The sequence below is a fragment of the Lathyrus oleraceus genome, chromosome 2, assembly GCF_024323335.1.
Source record: "Lathyrus oleraceus cultivar Zhongwan6 chromosome 2, CAAS_Psat_ZW6_1.0, whole genome shotgun sequence".
NCBI classification, from domain to species: Eukaryota; Viridiplantae; Streptophyta; class Magnoliopsida; order Fabales; family Fabaceae; genus Lathyrus; species Lathyrus oleraceus.
In genome coordinates, this window is record NC_066580.1 from 157,879,331 (window position 1) to 157,897,711 (window position 18,381).

At 34.8% G+C, this 18,381-nt stretch overlaps 1 protein-coding gene across 1 annotated transcript; it reads left to right on the forward strand.

Annotated features, from left to right (window-relative positions):
• The first annotated feature begins 8,020 nt into the window (after nucleotides 1-8,020).
• LOC127122397 (tyrosine-protein phosphatase DSP5) lies at nucleotides 8,021-12,628 on the forward strand. The gene is made up of 5 exons (XM_051052736.1): nucleotides 8,021-8,139; nucleotides 11,428-11,521; nucleotides 11,934-11,991; nucleotides 12,101-12,144; nucleotides 12,246-12,628. The coding sequence occupies exons 1-5, from the start codon at nucleotides 8,021-8,023 to the stop codon at nucleotides 12,501-12,503; spliced, it is 573 nt and encodes a 190-aa protein (XP_050908693.1). The 3' UTR covers nucleotides 12,504-12,628.
• Nucleotides 12,629-18,381: the final 5,753 nt, after the last annotated feature.

The following is an 18,381-nucleotide window of genomic DNA, read 5'->3' on the forward strand; positions in this document are numbered from 1 at the left end:
AGGCTAGGGAGCATGCATGTGAGGAAGGGCCTAGGAGCCAAGGCAAGTGGCGCATGCCTTGTTTAAGACATGCATGTGTAACACCTCAAAATTTGCCCTCCTCTTCTTGGGACTAGCTTAGCATTGTGCATTTCATATTTAGGACATTAGGCATTTGCATATCGCATATCATGTGAAAATAAACAAGTCATCCTCCAAAGTCTTTTCAGAGAAGGAGAAGTTGTGTGGTTTAAGTCTGAGGATCTCCATGAATTAGTGATCAATTATCTGAGGGCATATGCTTCAATTAGGGTTTCCTGATCCTTCAAGGAGGTTGAGAATTATCTTGGTTGCAAGGATATATTACCATCATCATGGTTATGTCATCATCAAGGGCTTCATGATTCATGCTCAGGTTCCTCTGAATTAGGGTCTTGACCACGAGCCAACCCTAATCAATTGCGTTCTTCCAACCAGGGATTTTCAAGGAGATGAGCTATTTTTATGGAATGAGGATCACATGATCATTATATTGAGCTTACAAGAGCTAGGGTTTCATTTCTGAGCCATTTTCTCAAAAGGTGGAGGCTCAAGCTGATCAGAGCACTTTTAGATCATCTGTCAACCAAAAAGTCAACAGAAAGTCAACTGAGGGCTAGGAGGGGGAGAAATGAGTTTCAACATCTCATTCTTGTTCAAAAGGGGTTCATTTGTCATGTCAAACACATACCTTGAAGATTTTGAAGCCAGATCAAAAGTTTCCAAAAATGGAAAGTGGCCTGTAATTGAAAGTTTCCAAAAATGGAAAGTTTTTGGTTCAAATTCAATTTTATTTTACATCATCAAAGAAGCTTCAAATGAAATTTTGTCCAACATGAAAGTTGAAGATCTTTCTCTCCCATTTCCAAAAAGTCCTATTTCATGGATTTATGATGAATGGTTAAGAAGTTGTGGCCAAATGATCATCAAGGGTGCATGGAAATTCAAAGTGCCATAACTTTTAACTCAAAACTCCAAATGAAGCCACTCTTTTTGAAAATTTCTTGTCTTGACCTATGCTTTCCAATTCAAGCATTGCATTGCATGAAATTTAATCACATGATCATGTGTCCATTCATGTGCCTTTTGGAGGGAAATTGAGGAATTTAAATTTGGTGCAAGCTACAAGCCTAATTCCAATCCCATTATGTTTATTAGGTGATTTTGAGTGAAAATGGATCATTGCATGCTACTATTCACGTCCAAATTAGGCCATGCACCACACTTTTCCAAATTTTGCAAAACACCTCTCATTACACTAATCTTAATTAACCAAGTTCATTTGTGATTAGCATGGTGATTAGTGAATGATATAAAACCTTAATCATAACAGAATTTGGCATAATCACACATTCTAGATCTAGAAAAAAATTTCCCTCCAAAATTCTCTCTCATTGGAATTCAAATTTTCTCCACACAAACACACATTTTCTTGGTAGATCCTTCATCATCATGGAGTTTTGAGCAAGATCCATACATTTTTTGAAGAAATTGGTGAAGATTTGTGCACCTTCAACACATGAGCACATCAATGGCGAGTGCAAATTAAGCAAGATCTAGGTCGTGGCAAGCATCCATTTCTACATCAAGCTTCATAACAAGAGTGGAGAAGGAGATTTGGAGGGTTAGGAAGCTTAAACACACTATTTTCATCCACTGCTCTTCAAGAGGTTGGAAATTCGAATCTCATAAATCTTGATTTTATGTACATAAACTTGTAGAGCTTTCATCACTGGTTATTCTGATATAAATTTCATGAAATTTGGATGAAAAATGAAGTTATGTTGAATTAAAGTTTAGATCTAGAAACTTATTTCCTTCGATCCAGAAAATATGTTGAGAATTAGGCTTAGCTTTTATGATATTTGGAATGTACTCATCAAGACCTTTCCAACGATATAAATTTTATAAAATTCTGCACACAAAAAAAAAGATGAACAGTAGCACCACCGTCTTCACGAAGAAGACGGTGGAAACCACCGCATGAACCACCACTGTGAACAGTAGCGCCGCCACCTGCAACTTGCGCTAGGGCAAGCCCAAAACGACGTCGTTTTGGGAAGCGTTGTACCTCACTTCGATCCCTGGCTGCTGCATTTCCAACTTTTATCATTTTCCATATTATTTTTTCATTTTATTCCATTATTTTTCTCCAACTTCAAAAAATCATAACAAATTGAAAATTAATCCAAATAATTCCAAATTTTTTCTCACATGCTCCTTGAAGTGTCTACTATTTTATGGTGTTGATTTTATGATTTTATCATTGCTGGAATTTGAAATGTGATTGATTATTTGAACATGTATGCAAATGTGACATGTTGTACCAATTCTTTTGTGAAATGCTCATACATTGGCCAATTGATTTGAAATTTGGTATGCTGATTGCCAACATGTTGCATGATTTTTTAGGCTTGGTTGTGCATTTTTAGAATTTTTCATCTCTGTTTTAGACACATGAATGTATGGTGTGACAATGTGTGTCACACATTTTGATGTCATACTTGTTCATTTTCATTGACATGTCAATTGATCTCTTCTGATTCCAATTTTTTTGCATGATGCTTGTGTTTAACATGTTGTGTGCACATAAAACTTTCCATGGTTATTTGATTCATTTCTGTTTTAATATGGAATTTCTACTCTTAATGTCCAATTGTGTGCTTTGAAATTGCCTTTGCCTTAGCATGACCATTAGATGGATTTGCCTTAGGATTTGAGTTTGGTCCTTTTTAGGACATGTTCTTACTTGAATAAATGTGCTTCATGTTGAAAATTGACTGCTGTTTTGACTTTTTGCTTTGCCTTTGACCCTAGTCTTGGTACTAGTGGTTTGTACTCACCTTTTGAGTTTTGCATTTCAGGTTCAAGCTTCTAGTCCTAATGGTTTATGTTGATCTCATGACTTGAGATGCAAATTCTTTGTCCACTTACCTTTGTTGTGTGTAGGTTCATTGAGAATAGTGAAATCTCTTGAATGCTTGCACATAGAGCATGACTTGTGTACATATAGAACCACTGTTGACGGTCTGTTTGATTTGTCTGAATATGAATACTGACTTGTTTGACTTTCTTACAGGTACTTTAGTAGCTTTAACTCATTGCTTGAGTTTCTTTGCTTTGCTTGTGGTTGACATACCACCTAGGTAATCATCCTCTAACTCCATGTGGTCTGGAAGCCCTGTCGTTTTTGTTTGGCAGGCATTTGGCTGAAGTCCTCCTTAAGAGGCAATGACTGTGTTTGTTTACTTTTGTGCCATGTACTTCAAGTCCTCCTAAGGGAAGAGGCAATTGGCAGATAGAAGGGATTTGCAATCAATCCCATGCTATTCAGTCGAGTCTTTCATCTTGCTCGCACTACATGCTGATGCATTTTGAATAAACACCCAAGATCTTGTATATAGAGTCAGCCATTGTGGAGTAGGGTCCCTCATTCTGGATCCCCACGTTTTCATTGATTGAAGCTCACCCAGGCCCGGGTTAAGAGCTATGAGGTCTTACCCTCATTACCTTTCATTTGCTCACCCTGACGGTCAATGTCAGTGGTTAAGAGCTTCTTGATATCCCTTCCAGTTGGCTTGTTTGTCGAGGTTGATATGACCCCTTGACTAAAGCCCAGCCTTGTATGAGCCGCTTGTTTGCATATAGTGTGTGATACCTGTTCACCTGTGATGTTTACTTGCTGTTTATTTGCTATTTCAACCTGCTTCCTGTGCGAGTTAGGTTCTGTTTAGATACCTCAACCTAGGACTATTGTGGATTGCATGACAACTATTAGGCTCGAGTCAGTCTCCCTTGTAGTTTGTTATTTCCCGGTCTCTGGTTAGGAGAAAGTTTCTCCCCTGTTAAGGGGAACTACGTCGCCCTGATCCTCATACCAGATGAGGTACGTAGGCATGAGATCGTGCGAGATCTCTCCGGGCAACCTTTTCTTTTTTAAGTGTGTTTGTGTGACAGCTATTAGGCTCGAGTTCCAGACTCCCTATTAGCTTGTCTGTTTGATAACCTTTTTGTTGTGTGTTTGGAGTCTGATGTAAGTCCAGTGATTGGCATTCGGTTTCCTGTTGGTGTTTGTTTGTTCGGAGTCTGATGTAAGTCCAGCGATTGGCATTCGGTTTCCTGTTTGTTATGTGTTTGGAGTCTGATGTAAGTCCAGCAATTGGCATTCGGTTTCCTGTTTCTGTTTCTTTGTTTGGAGTCTGATGTAAGTCCAGTGATTGGCATTCTGTTTCCCGTTTGTTTATTTTGTGAGGAGTTGGATGTAAGTCCATTGATGGGCATTCCATTTCCTGTTGTGTGTTTCTTTTGACGTCTCAGCGTCTTTGTGTTGTGTTTTGTTTCGGCGTACGTTAGCCGAACTACTGTAGCTCTGATTCTCATTCCAGATGAGATACGTAGGCATGGGATGCGATATCCTAGCGAGCCCGTTTCCCATTTCCCCAAACTACGTCGACTCTGATGTTTGTGTCTGACAAACTACGTAGGCCCAGGATGCGACATCCTGCCGAGTCCCCTTCCTCCATCCTCTTCGCCTATGTTTCATTCCAGTGTGTGTGCATGTTTTGAGCAGTTATTCAGCAACCTTATTCTATTCCTTTCTGAGCGTGGATCCCGTCGAGTACGATGGACGTGAGGGGTGCTAATACCTTCCCCTTGCGTAACCGACTCCCGATCCTTGTAATCTCCGGTCGTAAGACCATTTCCTTTCCAAGTTTACTTCGAGCGTTTCCTTTCCCTCCTTTGGGATAAATAACACACGGTGGCGGTTCTGTTTGTTTGTTTTTCCCGCCGGTTGTTTTTCGCGGATGCGACAGCTGGCGACTCTGCTGGGGATGAACAAAAACAAACAGTCGACTTGATATACGCGGATATCAAGGAAAGCGAGGCCATTTACCGATGGCGTCTTGAAACAGTCGACTTGATATACACTGATATCAAGGAAAGCGAGGCCATTTACCGATGGCGGCTTGTGGAACAGTCAACTTGATATACACTGATATCAAGGAAAGCGGGGTCATTTACCGATGGCGGCTTGAAACAGTCGACTTGATATACACTGATATCAAGGAAAGCGAGGCCATTTACCGATGGCGACTTGAGGACAATCGACTTGATATACACTGATATCAAGGAAAGCGAGGCCATTTACCGATGGCGGCTTGAAACAGTCGACTTAATATACATTGATATCAAGGAAAGCGAGGCCATTTACCGATGGCGGCTTCGACTAGGGAGCATGCATGTGAGGAAGGGCCTAGGAGCCAAGGCAAGTGGTGCATGCCTTGTTTAAGACATGCATGGAAATAGGCGCCAATGATAGTGGCGCATGCATGCCTTTTTATCCATGCAAGGAATAGGTACCAAGGCAAGTGGCACATGTCTTGCTTTATGTGTCATTGATAAGGGAGGTTGCCTTGGATTATTAGGGAAAAAGCATCTTCTTTGCAGGCGCATGCTTTGGCTAGTCTTGGATTATTAGGGCATAGAATCATACAGGCGCATGCTTTGCATTGTCTTGTCTCTGTATGGATTATTTGTATTGCATTGTCTTGTCTTTGCAGATTATTTGCGTGATCAGTGCATACACTGTCTCCCCTATTTAACTGCATGTTAATATGTGATCAATGCACTCACCATCAAACACTAAACTTACATTTAAAAAAATGTCTTAATCACCACATTACATGATTAGTGCCCATACCGATGGTGAAATGTTTGAGCATCAATTATTCGGTTTTTGTTTTCGCAACACAGACGTAACTCGGTTTACAATAAATCGACGATCAAATTTTTCACATTTGAAACAAAGAATAGAAAAGAAGTTGCAGTGTAGTCAGTGTTGGTGTAAGCCCTAGAGGCCAATACTTTTGGTACTTGTATCGAATTATTTATTAATAATAAAAGGCATTTTCTTTATTATGGTTGATTAATAAAGTCCCTAGAATAGATAGTCCGTTTAATGTATTAAGTGTGACTTAATCATGAGAACACATTAAACATAAGGGCACTATTCTTAAAGTATCCGTAGTCGAGATTTAATGTGAAGTGGGATAACATTAAAGCATTAAGACTATTATGTTTGTAGACTGATGATCACATCTCATGGATCATGGATAAAGAGTTATCAAGTCTTAAACATAGGTATGAATATTAGGAGTAATATTTATACCGGATTGACCCGCTATGAGAATACTATATAGAAAGTTATGCAAAGTGTCATAAGTTATTCTCATGGTGATAATAGTGTATACCACTATTCGACCTGAAACCACTATGGATACTAGATGTAGAGTCGAGTGCTTTATTGCTGATCCAACGTTGTCCGTAACTGGATAACCATAAAGACAGTTGATGGGTACTCCACGAAGCATGCTGAGGGACATGAGTGTCCTAGATGGAATTTGCCAATCCTGCGTAACAGGATAAATGTCTATGGGCCCAATATTGAACTGGACAAGGGTGAAACGGTCTATACCTTGTGTTCAATATAGACATAAGGGCAAAGGGGTAATTATACACATAATTATTATCACAGGAGGTTTTGTCAGATCACATGACATTTTCGTGACTTGGGTAGCAGTGATGTGTTGCTAGATACCGCTCACTGTTTATTATGTTAAATACGTATTTAATATAATTGCCAACGCCGTGAAAACCTATAGGGTCACACACAAAGGACGGATTGATGAGAGATAGAGTAACTAAGGAACACCGTAAGATACGGTGCACTTAAGTGGGAGACGAAATATGGTAAGGTACCAAATACTTAAGTGATTTTGGGCATATTATAAGATATGGGCCAAAATACACTTAAGTGGGCTTTTTAGCTTGAAGCTCACACAAGTGGTTCTATAAATAGAACCCCTTGGGTAGAAGCATTGTCACTCCAATCCACTCAGACAGAAATTCAAGTAGAGACTTGGAATTTTGTTTCCCTCTTTCTCTCACTCAAAGCCTTCATTCATAACAGCTAGCACTGCGATTGAAGGAATCCGTTCGTGTGGACTGAGTAGAGACGTTGTCATCGTTCAACGTTCGTGATCGCCCCGTGGATCTGTATCAAAGGTTTTGATCATTATCAGAGATCTGCACCAAAGGTTTGAATCGCCACAAGAGGTAACGATTCTATCACTGATCATGCCCATTCGTAAGGATCACTAAATGGAGAAATTTTTAAATTCCGCTGCGCCTTGGATGGCAATTCTCCAACAGTCAGGTGGCCCAAATCATCTATAAAAATCTGGTGTGGTTTGCAGACAACCAAGTAAAGTTTTATCAGTTGAAGATTCAAGATGATGAGGATGTTCATCATATGTTTGTCAGTCATGAACAATCTGGGTGCAATGATATAGAAGTGTCTCGGTTCGTTGATCAGTCACAAGTGTTTTGCGAAAATGATGATGAACAATCTGAAGTCAATGTTGTTGATGAGGAAGAAGAAGAAGTTGGATTATTGGTTGATTCAATGGTGAATGATGAAGAAGGAGAGGAGCCATTACCAGCTAGTCATGTATATTATCCACCTCAACACATGACAAGCTTTAATTTGGGTGTCGATGAACCTTCATCAGATATATTTTACAATCCTTATGTGCAAATTCAAGGATCATTGAAAGAATGAGGCATATTTCGCACAAAAGAAGACTGTGTAAAAGCCATTAAAAAGTATCACATGGAACTATCAGCTGATTACAAAGTTGATCAAACTAATGCAATGAGGTATAAGATTTATTATCGAAATGAGCGTTGTCTTTTCCGATTGTCAACTTCTTGCCGGAAGATGAGTGATTCTTGAGAGATTGGTTCCATAGGTCCAGTTCACACATGCATTCTCACGAACCCAATGCAAGACCATCACAAACTTAACTCTCAATTAATATGCGATGAAATTTTGTCTGTTATTAGCGACAATCCTTCATTGAAGGTGAGTATAATAATCACGCATATTGTAACACAATACAACTATATTGCATCATACAGAAAGGCTTGGATAGCTAGGACAATGGCGGTTGAAAAAGTGTATGGAAATTGGGAGGAGTCTTACAAACAACTTCCAAAATACTTAGTGGCTCTTAAACAATATGCTTCATGGACTATTATCAAATTGGAAACGTTGTCGGCGTATACCCCATATGGGACTTGTGCTATTGGAAATGGAATATTCCACTGTCTCTTCTGGGCGTATCAACCATGCATCAAAGGTTTTGTTTTCTATAAACCTATTATACAAATTGATGGTACATGGTTGTACGGGAAATATAAAGGAACGCCACTGATGTCAGTGGCAACAACAACATTTTTCCAATCTCCTTTGCCCTAATTGAAGGGAAGACTGCTGATGGATGGTGTTTTTTCCTAAAAAATCTCCGATTTTACGTTGCTCATCAACCTAACTTATGTTGATCTCTGACCGACACCCTTCAATAGTGAGTGCCTACAAAAACATTGATAATGGCTGGCAAGATCCTGCGTTGACGCATGTCTACTGCATTATACATATCGCTCAAAAGTTTATGTGGGAGATCAAAGACAAAATATTGTGGAAGAAGGTTGCCAACGCAGGTTATGCATTAACAAAATCTTCTTTCAAACACTACTGCAAAGACATCAGATTGTCAAACGCATATGAAGTACAGTGTATCGACAATATTCCATTGGAGAAGTGAACTAGGGCATACGACAACCACGTGACAATAAATCTTGTGGAATCAATGAACTTTGTCTTCAAAGGCATCCGAAACCTACCTATAATCGCTTTAGTGCAAGAAACATATTTCAGACTAGGGGCGTTGTTTGAGACTAGACGTTCCAAATGGAGTTTAGTGTTATAATTTTGGCAGGTGTTCAATGATGCTTCAATGAAATTCATTAGACACAAAGCTGTCAAAGCTAACACACAAGTGGTCACGGTGTTTGACCGTACTAAAGGTTGGTACAGTGTTGCTGAGTCCATGGATCATAATGAAGGAATGTCGAGGGGACAATATAGAGTGGAACTAGATAGAGGTTGGTGCGACGACGGAAAGTTCCAAGCCTTTCGTATGCCCTGCTCCCATGTCATAGTGGCATGTTCAAAGGTTCGACATGATCCATCCTACTTACTATCTGACGTTTACAAAGTCATAAGTTTGTTCAATATTTACAAAATTAGCTTTTCAGTGGTAGTAAAAGAGGATTATTGGCCTGAATATCAAGGGGACATTCTCTGGCACAATGAACTAATGCGAAGAAAGAAAAAGGGCCTCCCAAAAACACCTGTATTCAAACGGAAATGGATACAGAGAACAAAATGGTTCGATTATGTAGTTCATATCGTCAGCCCGGACACAATCGTACTAATTGTCCCAACGTTGGAACAAGCACAACAAAATAATTTTAATTGTACCTATTTTGCTTTATATTAAAAACAACATTTATTTCATATGATAGCTTTGTGAGGAAATATCATCACAAATAAATACAACACATTCAACACACAAGCAACACATAAACAACAATACAACAGACTATAACAAATAAAATACCATTACTATAACTATGCGATTACAATCATCAAAACAATTTTGAACATATTATACATCATTTTGTGAACGTCTCTGTCAGTCTTAATATCCACTCATACATTCATTTCTCCATTTTGGTTGAACGTGGACTTAAGCCACTGAATTCTTCTAATCCCTCCATCCTCTGCAATTTCTTCATTTAACCAACGATCAACGTCCGATTAAGACGTTCGAATGATTCTATATTCCAAAGTAGAATCTTTATTGGAGGCTACACTGCTGAAAAGATTAAATTGACATTTCTCTTGTGAATGTATTCAGACATGGTTAAAGAACACAAAATTGAAGGAGATTGAAGGAAAATGAAGGAAAATGGAAGGAGGGTAAGAAGTTGTCTGGAAAAAATATGGAGATGCGCATGGTATTTATAGATGAAGTCATGCATGCATGCACGCGTCAATGTCTTAGGCGCCACACACACATGGCACAAGCATACATGCATGCGCCAGATGCATGGGCACACACACTCAACCACACATGCATGCACTAGCTTCAATGACGCCTAAGTGCAATGTCATTGCAAGCATGTGCCAACTCCAATGGCGTCTCCTTTGAATGGTTATTGGATGTGCTAGTTCAATTGGCGCATCAGTAGGGAAAAATGATTATTTTGGTAATTTTTAATTTAAAAATTTGATTATTTTGGTATTTAAATTGAAAAAAATAATTATTTAAAAAAATCCTTCATAGTATATCACATATTGAATTGTATTAGTAATTAAATATTATAAGAATTATTGGGATCACATTTATGTTTTTAATAGATTGTAATTTCATACGATTTTTTTTTACTTATGTTAGATTAGATATTATTTACACCTAAAGAATATTAAAGTTGTTAAGTTAAAATAAAATAAAAAAACTAAATTAAAGTTTGAAAATAATATATATAAAATAGACTTACACTACGCCAAAAACTGGAATAGAAAGCGCACCTTAGAGGGCGCTTTATTACAAAAGCGCACTCTAAAGTGAAGTAAAAAAATAAGGAGCGAACAATTGGAATAGACAGCGCACTTTAGAGGGCGCTTTTGTAATAAAACGCCCTCTAAGGTGAAGCGAAAAAATAAGGAGGAGATAGAGGGACAACAATACAGGGCGATTTTTAGAAAGCGCCCTCTAAGGTTACCCTTAGAGGGCGCTTTTAAAAAAGCGCTCTATAAGTCCATGTGCATTTCCAGTTTATAAAGCGCTTTTGGAAATCCTTAGAGAGCGCTTTCATAAGCGTCCTCTTAGGCCCCCTTTAGAGGGCGCTTTTTTTCCACAAGCGCCCTCTAAGGTCCCCTTTAGTAAACATTAAAATTATAACATACTGCGCGTTTTGTTATTTCACTCTCTATTATTTTCGTTCTTTTTCACGTTAGGGTTCTCACTGCTACGATTTTCGCTACTTCTAAGGCGTTCTCCTTCCACCTCTGTTAGATCTACGACATTTCCTCCTTCTATTAATTCGTTGTTAGTTGTTCGATTTTGACACCATAGGTATTTTTCTAATCTTCATATTACTTGGTTTCTCTTCTGACGTTCACTATTGTTCATTTTTGGTTTCATTTTTCTTGGTTCATACATTTATTGAGTAATCTCAACAATAATTATTGTGTTGCAATGCTAGCAATGGAGACTAAGCATTATGGGTTAAATTTCACCAACTGTTCCATTTTTTTTAGTTCTTTATTATTAACTATGATTAAAATGACTCTTTATTTATTGATTTATTGATGTTATATATATATATATATATATATATATATATATATATATATATATATATATATATATATATATATATATATATATATATATATATATATATGGTTAGGATGAAACTTTTTTCGAATTGATGCAGATACTTGTGTCCTGAACCCTATCCGGAGGAGAATTTGGAGTTTCTTAAATCACAGAATATTCGTCTATTTCAATTTGGAATTGAGGGGAAAACGGTAATTTTTTATATTCGTAATCATCATATATGTGTTCAAATGTGTTTAATCATGTTATTTCAATGTATGATGTTTTGAATTGGGTTTTGATTGTTGTTAAAAAGTCTGTGATTGTTTGAATCATTCTGAATTTTGTTAATGAAATTTCATTGAAATCATGAAATATATGTGTATTACTCAAAGTTTGAATTTTTTCTGTGATTGTGTTATTTTTGCAGATTATTAGATTAAGGTTTTAGGTTTAATTGTATAATTAGGGGAAAAAGGGGGTTTGGGGTTTATCATAAATATGGGTTGGTGTTAGCTGCTAATAATCATGAAATTTGACCTATGTGGATTGGTGATTCATTTTTGGTTTTATCTTTTTTATTTTTTTATTTTAGAGTTAATAAATCTTTGTATTTTTCTGCAGGAAGTTTCTTTACCTATTCTCAGTGATTCTATTATGGAGGCTTTGAAAATTTTACTTGGTATTTGAAGCAAGCTTATTCAACTTTGAAATGCAGATTTTTTGTATATCTTTGTTGGTGTTTCTCTTGTTTGTTAGATATCTAATTCCTTAATTTTGTCTGGTTTCAGATGTGAGAAATCACCCTGTTTTGATTCATTGCAAACGAGGAAAGGTATAAGATTGATCACTTGCAAGTTTATCTTCTCAATTCTGAATTTCTGTTTTGAATTCCTAATTGTTTGTTCTAATGATGATTTTTCTTCTGTAATGCAGCATAGAACAGGTTGTGTAGTTGGTTGCTTTAGAAAGATGCAGAACTGGTGTCTGTCTTCTGTGTTTGAGGAGTACCAGCGCTATGCTGGTGCTAAATCCAGGACAGCGGATTTAACATTTATAGAGATGTTTGACATCATAAATCTTAGGCAGTGCCTCTACAGCATCATCTACCAGTATCAAGGTGCTTCAAAGAAGCACAAATTGATGTATCAAGGCGAGACTACGCAGAAGCCACCCCGTTTGACATCGTTTTAGCTGCTGCACTGGCTATCAACTCCATTTTTGGATTTGGTAGAGAACTCATACTTCAAAGTAATTTTTTGGAGTCTTTGAACATATATCCTTAGGGTTTTTAAAGATCTTTTGAGTACTGCTATTGACATGCATATTCTCAGAGATGCTTTTGCTACTTAGTTTTATTCATAGTTAACAATAAAGAACTAAAAAAAACATACATCTCAGAGATGCTTTTGCTACTTAGTTTTATTTCTTTTTAAGTTATGAATTGGTTGTATATTTAGAATCTTTCGAAGTTAAACGATTATATATCAGTGGATTGTTGTATATGTATGGATTGTTGAATACAATGTGTGAAAAAGGGCTTCAAATTATACAGTTTTAGGTGTACTGCTTCAATATACAGGTTGTCTAAAATAAATAAATATAGCGCTTTTTAAAAAAAAAAATTAAATAACCACCCACTTTAGAGGGCGCTTTCCAAAATAAGCGCCCTCTAAACCCTTTAAATTTCCACTTTAGAGGGCGCTTTCCAGTAAAAGCGCCCTCTAAACCCTTAAAAGTTTCCACTTTAGAGGGCGCTTTCCAGTAAAAGCGCCCTCTAAACCCTTAAAAGTTTCCACTTTAGAGGGCGCTTTCTTTAAAAAGCGCCCTCTAAAGTGGCTCTTAAAGGGCTTAAAGAGCCACTTTAGAGAGCGCTTTCACCAGGAAAAAAAGCGCTGTCTTTACCTATGCCAGCGCCAGATTAGAGGGCGCTTTAAAGCGCTGTTATAAGGCCAAAAAAAGCGCCCTCTTTTCCCTTATTTGGCGTAGTGTTAATTCATCTTTTAGTCCCTTAATTTAACTTAATGTTTCACTTTAGTATTGCATTAATTAAAGAACACTCATTCTTACTAAATTATATGTTTATGATTCTCCTTAATATCCAATATTTTATTTTTAATCTTTTAACAAATCTCCTTTAAAGAATACTCATTCTAAAATTTTGCATCCACATTTTTGATCACATCTACAACTTAGCAACAAAAATAACGAGAATTATAACTACGGTTTACTACTTAGTGAATGAATTGGCGACAATTTTAGTAGGAGAGACCAAATATGTGATGAAAATTTAGGAGGACCATAAACATATTTTATCTTATATTAATTAACAAATATATTATTTGTCATCATATGTAATCAATTCTTTAATTAGTATTTAGTTCTATGATATGTAAAGTAATTGTGTAATGATATTTGATGGGAGACAATCAACATAAACTCACTTTCTGGATACATCAAAGCAAATAGATCAAGGGTTGATTAAAATAGATGATGTGGGTGATCTAATACGCCCCTGCGAGATTGGATTCCCATGGGTGACAAAAATCTTGTTTTGTAAGTTTTTATGGAAAACTTTAGATATAGACATGGGGAGGTTTTCTCCGAGTTAGTCGTTCATGCACACATGATGAACTTTATATTTCCCTTATCATACCAAATCATGTTCAAAATGAATATCACTAAAGAAGTGTTTCATGTGAGTAAGATATGTGGCAGTCAAATTGTCACATAGTAGTGATTGAGGCTTGCAAGTGATGACAATTATTTTCAGATATTGAATTTAAGACAATTTTGCTGCAAATTTTTTGAGACATCTATTGTTAGCTTCAGATTATGGTTTTTCCATATTCCTCTACTTGCATGACTTCAATGATATTAGATTGGAACCACGATAGACAAGGTGAGTATGAGTGGAGGTATAAACATCCTTGTTTATATCCCAGACAACATCATTGTAGGCAATGAGAGCAAAAAAGTGGGAAGACCATGAAAGATAATTTATTTAAGGTAGCTCAAAAGCATCTTCAACGTAATTAAGTGATGGTGGCCGGTTTTTGCATGAAATGGGCCATTTTGTTGATTGATAAGGAAATATCACGTCGAGTCATATTTAAATATTATAGACTTTCAATGGTATTCCAATATAAAGTGGCATTAGTCATTATTAAAAAAAAATATATCTTTTTATCATGATTGGAAAATATATTTTTATCACAGTAGGAGTAGGAGATTTGTGGTAACGAAGAGTGTGGTATTAAGTGTCTTCTTTCTCACCGTAGGCTAGTATCCGTGGTAAAAATAGATATAACACTCAATATTTTACTACAGTTGAAAAAATCAACCGTCATAAAATGTAGAATGGTCATGGGTTCGATACTCAACATCAAGAGTTTGGATAATTAATACATTTGACTACGGTTGTAAGTTTCAATCTTAGTGAAGCAAAAGTTTCAATCTTAGTGAAGCAATTTACGCACAACATTTCATCAAGGTTATAGATTTCAATCACGGTGATATATACATTTGAGTTTATTATAACTTATGTGAAATGTTTGTTCCACCAACCGTCCACTAAACATATAACATTTCAATTTGATTTAGAAAATAATAATATGAAAAATCAAGTTATAGTTGAAGAACAACTTACACTAATCAATATTTTTTTGAACTTTTTGCAGCTCATTTTTCATATCTCACTCTTTAACATTTAAAATTTGGTTCAATGCTTCTAATTCTTCAATCAACATTTTCTTCTCTACAAATTCATTTTGAAAAGTAACAAATTTGTTGAGAAATTTCAATTCTTCATCTCATCATCATTATCATGATGATGATGATGAATCAAAATTTCTCCATAAACTTGATGTTTTGCATAATGTACTAGTAAAGAAAGAAATGATGATTGAAGAACTAGAAGTAATGAACCAAATTATAACTATTAAAGAGTGAGATATGGATAATGGACTGCAAAAAGCTCGAAAACTATTGATTATTGTAAGTTATTTTTAAAATATAACTTAATTTTTTATATTATTATTTTATATATCAACTTGATTATGTTGAGTGAAGGGTTGCTAAAACACTCAATCCACATACGATATAATAAACTCAATTGTATCTTTCTATCACTTTACCGCTAGACATGTTAGGTTGAACAAAATAAAAGTTGCACGAGGAATAACATTCTCAACAACGACATAGGGCAACAAAAATAACAACAGTACGCTACTACAAAATATGTCTATCGTAACATGTTATTATCTTGACTCTTCAATCAACCGAAATAATAGCTCTAATTTAGGCACCTATGTTTTTTTTATATTAAAAATCTTATCATTACGGACCATACTAATAACCATGGTAATATGTTAAGACTTACAGACTTCGAATCCTAACACAATTTTTTTTTATTACAAAATGAGTGTGTCACGTATCATCTTATATTTATATTAAAATTAAAATACTTTTCACTACGGTATAAAATAGAAATCGTTGTGAAATGTACCTACATTTCATCACTATCATTTTTAAAAACCGTATTGAAAAGTATAACTTATATTTAAGCAAGAGTTCTCTCATTCAGGACAGAACAATCGTCCCTCTTACAAAATAAAATCCTAGCATCTCTCTCACGTCTTATCATAATCTCCATGGACAGTTTCATACTATATCTTCATAAAACTTCAACATATCTTCTTCAACTATAATGGATCAAGGAAAGGTGTTACACATAACTCATTTCTTTCACTCCCTTCTCACATTTCAGGTACGTGAGACGTTTCCACATTTTATATTATGAGTTGTGATATTTTTGATGTTTTTGTTGGGATATGTTAATGTTTTTGTTGAGTTAAGTTGTATGTTGTTTAAGGCATGTTGTTGTTGATAAAAGTTAAAGTTGTTGATGTTTTATTTTTGTTTATAAATGTTGTATGTTGTTGTTAAGATATGTTATTATTGATAAAAGTTACATGTTGTTGTTAAGGTTTGTTGCTTTTGATATAAAAAATGTATGTTGTTGATGAATTTTATTTTATTGATAAAAGTTATATGTTGTTGTTAAGGTATGTTGTTGTTGAGAAAAGTTATATGTTGTTGTTAAGGTATATTTTTGTTGATAAAAGTTGTATGTTGTTGTTAAGGTATGCTTTTGTTGATAAAAGTTGTATGTTGTTGTTAAGGTATGTTGTAATTGATAAAATTTATATATTTGTTAAGGTATGTTATTGTTGATAAAAGTTGTATGTTGTTGTTAAGGTATGTTGTTGTCAATAAAAGTTATATGTTGTTGTTGATAAAAGTTGTATGTTGTTGATAAAAGTTGTATGTTGTTGTTAAGATATTTTTTTTATAAAAGTTGTATGTTGTTTTTAAGGCATGTTGTAATTGATAAAATTTATATGTTGTTGTTAAGGTATGTTTTCGTTGATAAAAGTTGTATGTTGTTGTTGATAAAATTTTATGTTGTTGTTGATAAAATTTTATGTTGTTGTTAAGGTATGTTGTTGTTGATAAAAGTTTATGTTGTTCTTAAGGTATGTTATTGTTGATAAAAGTTATATGTTGTTAATAATTTTGGTTTTGTTGATAAAAGTTTTGTTATTGTTGATGTTTTTGTTATTTTTAATGATATACATTCTATATTGCAGCTTCCATTATGTTCAATCAACAAGTCCTAGAAGACGAGTTTATTATATCGTATGTCGTTTGAGTGTTTTACCAACCTCTCATTTAATATATATAACCTTTCGAATTGAATTTGAAATTAATAATATGAAAAGTTAAGTTATCTTATAAAATAACTTACATTAATCAATGTTTTTTGTGTTTTCTCAGCCCATTATTGACATCTCACTCTTTGACGGTTATAATTTGATTTAATGCTGGTAGTTCTTTAATGAACACTTTTTTTTTACTACGATATTTTTGTAAAGTTAATACTTTGCATAATGAATTAGTAAAACAGGAAATATTGATTGAAAAACTACAAACATTAAACTAAATTCTAACAGTAAAAGAGCGAGATACGGACAATGAGTTATAGAAAGCTCGAGAAAAATCGATTGGTGTAACTTTTTATTTTAATATAACTCAATTTTCCATATTATTAATTTTTAAATCAGATTGAAAGGTAATATGTTTATTGACAAGTTGGTGAAATAATAATTCCATATAACTTATAATAAACTCAAGTGAATTTTCCATATTATTAATTTTTAAATCAGATTGAAAGGTAATATGTTTATTGACAAGTTGGTGAAATAATAATTCCATATAACTTATAATAAACTCAAGTGAACATATCACAACAGTTACTAGTTATAAACGTGGTGAAATATGGTACACTATATCTTTCACTACGATTGTTATATTCAACCGTGATGAAATTTTGAGAAATCTACCTAGATGCAAGAGTTGGGTTTCGAACTCATGACCTCTACCTTTTACTAGAGTTGTTTTTTTACAATCTTAGTGATGTGTAATGTGCTACTGAGTTTTTACTACGGTTACCAACCTGTGGTGGTAAAGTTGACACATACTATCGCACCCTACGTTACCACGGTTGGTCAACCATGATGGTATTCCTTTTTAATCATGGTGAAAGGTCCTTTTCGTAGTAGTGTTATATCAACAAAACAAAAAATGTAACTAACAAAAACCACAATAATAACATATATAACTCAGCAAAAACAACATATATAATTCAATAAAAACATCAATATTAACAAAAAAACTTTTACTTGTATCAACAAAAACAACACCATAACTAAACAAAGACAACAACACAACTAACAAAAATCATTACAATAACATAAATCTTTTACTTATCTCAACAATACAACATATATAACTAAACAAAAATATCAACATTAGCAAAAATCTTTTATTTGTATCAACAAAAGCAACAATGTAACTCAACAAAAATAACAACAACAACATAACTAACAAAAACCCCAACAATAACATAAATATTTTACTTCTCTAAACAAAAACAACATATATAACTTAACAAAAATATCAACACTAACAAAAACAGTTTACTTGTATCAACTAAAACAACAACATAACT

Bases quoted from the DNA above. Each gene is read 5' to 3' on its own strand.
- LOC127122397 (XM_051052736.1), top strand. From the start codon at position 8,021: ATGGCGGTTGAAAAAGTGTATGGAAATTGGGAGGAGTCTTACAAACAA. The intron at 8,140-11,427 runs GTATACCCCATA...GAATTGATGCAG, and splicing joins AAATTGGAAACGTTGTCGGC to ATACTTGTGTCCTGAACCCT. The intron at 11,522-11,933 runs GTAATTTTTTAT...ATTTTTCTGCAG, and splicing joins TTGGAATTGAGGGGAAAACG to GAAGTTTCTTTACCTATTCT.